The sequence below is a fragment of the Sinocyclocheilus anshuiensis genome, unplaced genomic scaffold, assembly GCF_001515605.1.
Source record: "Sinocyclocheilus anshuiensis isolate Anshui unplaced genomic scaffold, SAMN03320099.WGS_v1.1 scaffold155, whole genome shotgun sequence".
NCBI lineage: Eukaryota > Metazoa > Chordata > Actinopteri > Cypriniformes > Cyprinidae > Sinocyclocheilus > Sinocyclocheilus anshuiensis.
Window position 1 is genome coordinate 413,690 of NW_015549572.1, and position 3,847 is coordinate 417,536.

The 3,847-nt window shown below is 36.9% G+C and overlaps 1 protein-coding gene across 8 annotated transcripts in view; it reads right to left on the reverse strand.

The window, feature by feature from the left end:
* Positions 1-3,847, reverse strand: part of puf60a (poly-U binding splicing factor a) — a 35,344-nt gene that overhangs the window by 19,909 nt on the left and 11,588 nt on the right. For all 8 annotated transcript variants that reach the window (XM_016445516.1, XM_016445517.1, XM_016445518.1 and 5 more), the window contains one exon: positions 2,686-2,781. In XM_016445516.1, the coding sequence (XP_016301002.1) occupies positions 2,686-2,781 (96 nt within the window). The remainder of the gene's footprint in view (positions 1-2,685; positions 2,782-3,847) is intronic.

A 3,847-nucleotide genomic window follows, 5' to 3' on the forward strand; every position in this document is an offset into this window, starting at 1 on the left:
TATATACGATTATTGTAAAATGCTTAAATATCGGGGAAAATATCGGCAAATCGATATATCGGTCAATCTCTACATGATACAGCGCATTGCTTGAGGTAGATGTTGTGTTTTGTTAGTAAATGTTTCATTATATTACTAGTGTTGCCACCTCCGTTCACTATTACACTACTGCATATATTGCATCCGACACTGGTGTCGCTTAGTTTTGTAACGTGAGCCCACACTTTCAAACGTTTCACTCTTGCCGCGATGACTGATTGCATGCAAACACACACCACATATGCGCATGGATATCACACGCACGTCGGCCACATCATTGAGAAAAGGAAAATGACAAGCAGCAGCTTCTAATTCGTTGTTAACATCGAAGTATACGGAGATAAAACAACGCAAGTATCGATAACAGTAGCGTTTGTCCTGAAGCTTATCGGTACTCCGGTATTGACCCAATTACGTACCGGTCCAAAAAATACCGGTTCTCGGTACCCATCCCTAGTAACAGCCCTATTGTGTCTTATTCTAATTAAATGTATTGATAAAAGTTCAGAATTTGACATGAAAAAATGACGCACACTTTTAATAAGCTTAGGATAAAATTACAATTTATAAAAGCAAAATAATTCCCTGGAAACTTAAATTAAGATGGCAAATATCACAAATATGCTCATTTACGTAAAAGCTAACAGAACACAGTTAATAATATTGATTCAGAATAAATTACATTTACATCACAAAAAAATATATATTTTTCTTTCTGGACAAGTAACTTTTTTTTTTAACTTGGACACGATGAATGACTGATTTACTTGTCCAAAAGACAAGCACGTCAAGGCTTAACGTTAAGCCCTGCTTCAGGTAAACCAACAAACACTGTATTCCAAATTATTATGCACATGCCATTTTTGTTTGTTTTTCCAAATCAGTCAGTATGACTAAGGATTAATTTTATCCTCAACTATTATTTTACAATGAGAATGTTATTACATGTGAAAGAACTGATAATGTCAAGTTTTATTGATATATTGAAAAAATAAATAAATATGTTGTTCCAAATAATTATGCAGAAAGTAGTTTGTAAACATTCAAAAGGTTATAATGAACTCAAAACAGAAATCTGTCATGTGCGCAACATGGACAGATAATTTTTCCAAAAATAAACTATTTAAAACAAAAAACCTATTTACAGTTCAAGTTACATAATACATGCACCCTTCTTGGAAGTCCATGTATAGTTTCTGGCAGTATTTAATTTGAGGATGCCAATATTGCCTCCCAGAGCTGTTGTTTGGAGGTATACTGCCGCCCACCCTCATAGATCTTCATTTTAAGTATGCTGCACAGGTTCTCAATAGGATTGAGGTCAGAGGATGATGGTGGCCACACCATGATTTTTTCTCTTTTTATGCCCATAGCAATCAAGGAATCAATGGGTGTTTTTTGCAGCATGGGATGGTGTGTTGTCATGCATGAAAATCATTTTATTTTGCAAGGAAATTAAATGTTCATTATTCATTCAAAGATTTGTTTAAATGATATAAATGCGTATTTGCTGAATGCTAACGACAAACGAGAAAGTATTATAATGTTTGCCTTTCTATTACTAATAATATAATACTTTGTATACATTTTAATTTCCTTTCTATCAGATTATTAGACAGACTTCTATCCGTATTAGACAGAACTGTTAAGGACGATGGCGAACAAGAGGGAGAATGTGAGCACTGTGTGCTCAGGCACTGCCGCTCTCAGCGCTGTCAAAATAAAAGTCCCGCCTCGAACGCATCGGCCAAACAGAAGAACTTATCGGCCAATGCCAATATTTGAAAATTGCCAAATCTCGGCCGATATATCGGCCTTGGCGATATATCGGTTGACCACTACTTTTAATAACATTAATTTGTCTGACAGAAACCTTTCTTAAGCCTTTATCTGATCGAATTCTTCTGTGCTGTTAATCACTCACAAATCTTTTGACAGTTCGATGATCTCTTTTCAGTTTTCGCGATATATCAATTGTTTTCATGCCTTTTACAAGACATTGCACTACTTCATGCTTTTCATCTTTAGAAAGATCTTTCTTCCTCCCCATATTTCATGAGAACTGTGACTTACTTAATAATGTGGAATAACCTCTTTAAGTAGGTTTCGCTTTAACTAAGATCACCTGGCAAACTAACTAACTAACCTGTCTAAGATTGATACCAGTTATCTTAAAACATGAGAAATAAAACAAACAAACACTAAAACCTGAATATTTATTTTAATGACATCCTACTGATATGTTATTTGCATAATAATTTGAAACACGGAGTACATCTCTAAAATTTTATGTCACATATGATATTTCACAAATCTGCTAAAATTCACAAATGTTAAATGAGAATAATCATCCACTTTAAATAGTGTCCCAGCTATTGAGAATAGTACTAGCAGATAATCAGATGCCACTAGCACCGAAGGCATAGTACTGGTTCTGTTCTTGTCCACTGCTTGCTTACATGTGCACTGAGCAAACACATGCTTGTAAAGCTAGAGGACATGAAAAAGATCTCAAAACTATAAATGAAAGCCTCTGTCTGATACACTTGTGTATAACTGTTATTGAGTATGGTAAAGTCACGTCACGCATCAATATCACTGATTTCAGTACCCATATGCAGAAGCAGTGTCTGGGGAAAATCTCACCTTCTGTAGCGCCTCCTGCTGTTCCGGGGTGAGGGGCGGCAGGCCGAGCTTCGAGGCCGTGCTCTGTCCATTCTCCATCATCAGAGCCTCCCCTCCCTGCACAGAGCACAGGCATCTGTCAGACCTGATGAACGTGAGCTGCAGGGAAACTGCACATCTACTCAAGACACACACTGGACTGCAATACACGCTGGACAACTTACAGCTTTAAAACCATCTAGTTTAAGAGCAAACTCAAATTACATCAGTCATACAATACATCTGGAGAATATTTCTATTGAACATAGTATAGCATAAATGATGCATCTTACGTGAATCTTTTACCATTTACATTTTTTTTACAAATGCATAAAAATATAAAAGCATTAGGATTAGAGCTGGAAACAAGTTCTCATATTTACATGACTGCAAATGATTCTAGATCATTTTGAGCTTGCTCTAAAACAGCTTTCTACATTTCAGCACATGTTGGGACACCTTCAGTTTAGCGTAGGGCTTTGTTAAAGACATTTTACACTGAACCGAAAAGCCGTTGATAATGAGCCTTCTGTATACATTTAATTAACAGGCTTCTCACTAGGGCTGTGCAAAAAATCAAACGCGATTTTCATGCGCATCTCGTCAGTAAAGCCGCTTCTGGTGACTAGTAGTAAATCTCCAGCACGTGCTTTCAGATGGAGCGGCATTTACTACACAGAGCCGTAGTTCACTGACAAGCTACACAAAATCGCGTTCAAAGTCGGCAATGAATCGCCTGCGATTTTGTGTAGCTTGTCAGTGATCTACGGCTCTGTGTAGTAAATGCCACTCCATCTGAAAGCACATGCTGGAGATTTACTACTAATCACCAGAAGCGGCTTTACTGACAAGATTCTCATGAAAACCGTATTCGATTTTTTGCCCAGCCCACCTTCTCACAATATTGTAAGGGGAACCATGCATTCGTACCACATGGTGACTTCTCCCCTCAGTGGAAACACTGAGATATTTGATTCTGTCGGTCATTGGAGGACCATATACCCTTAGAGTGCATTTGCTAAAGTATGGCTGGGCGATATAGCTAAAAAATGTATTAACGATATAATGTTTCATATAGTTCGGTATCGATAATTATTGACATTTTTTATAACCTTTTTTAAAACAAAGAGCAATAGAAAAAAAT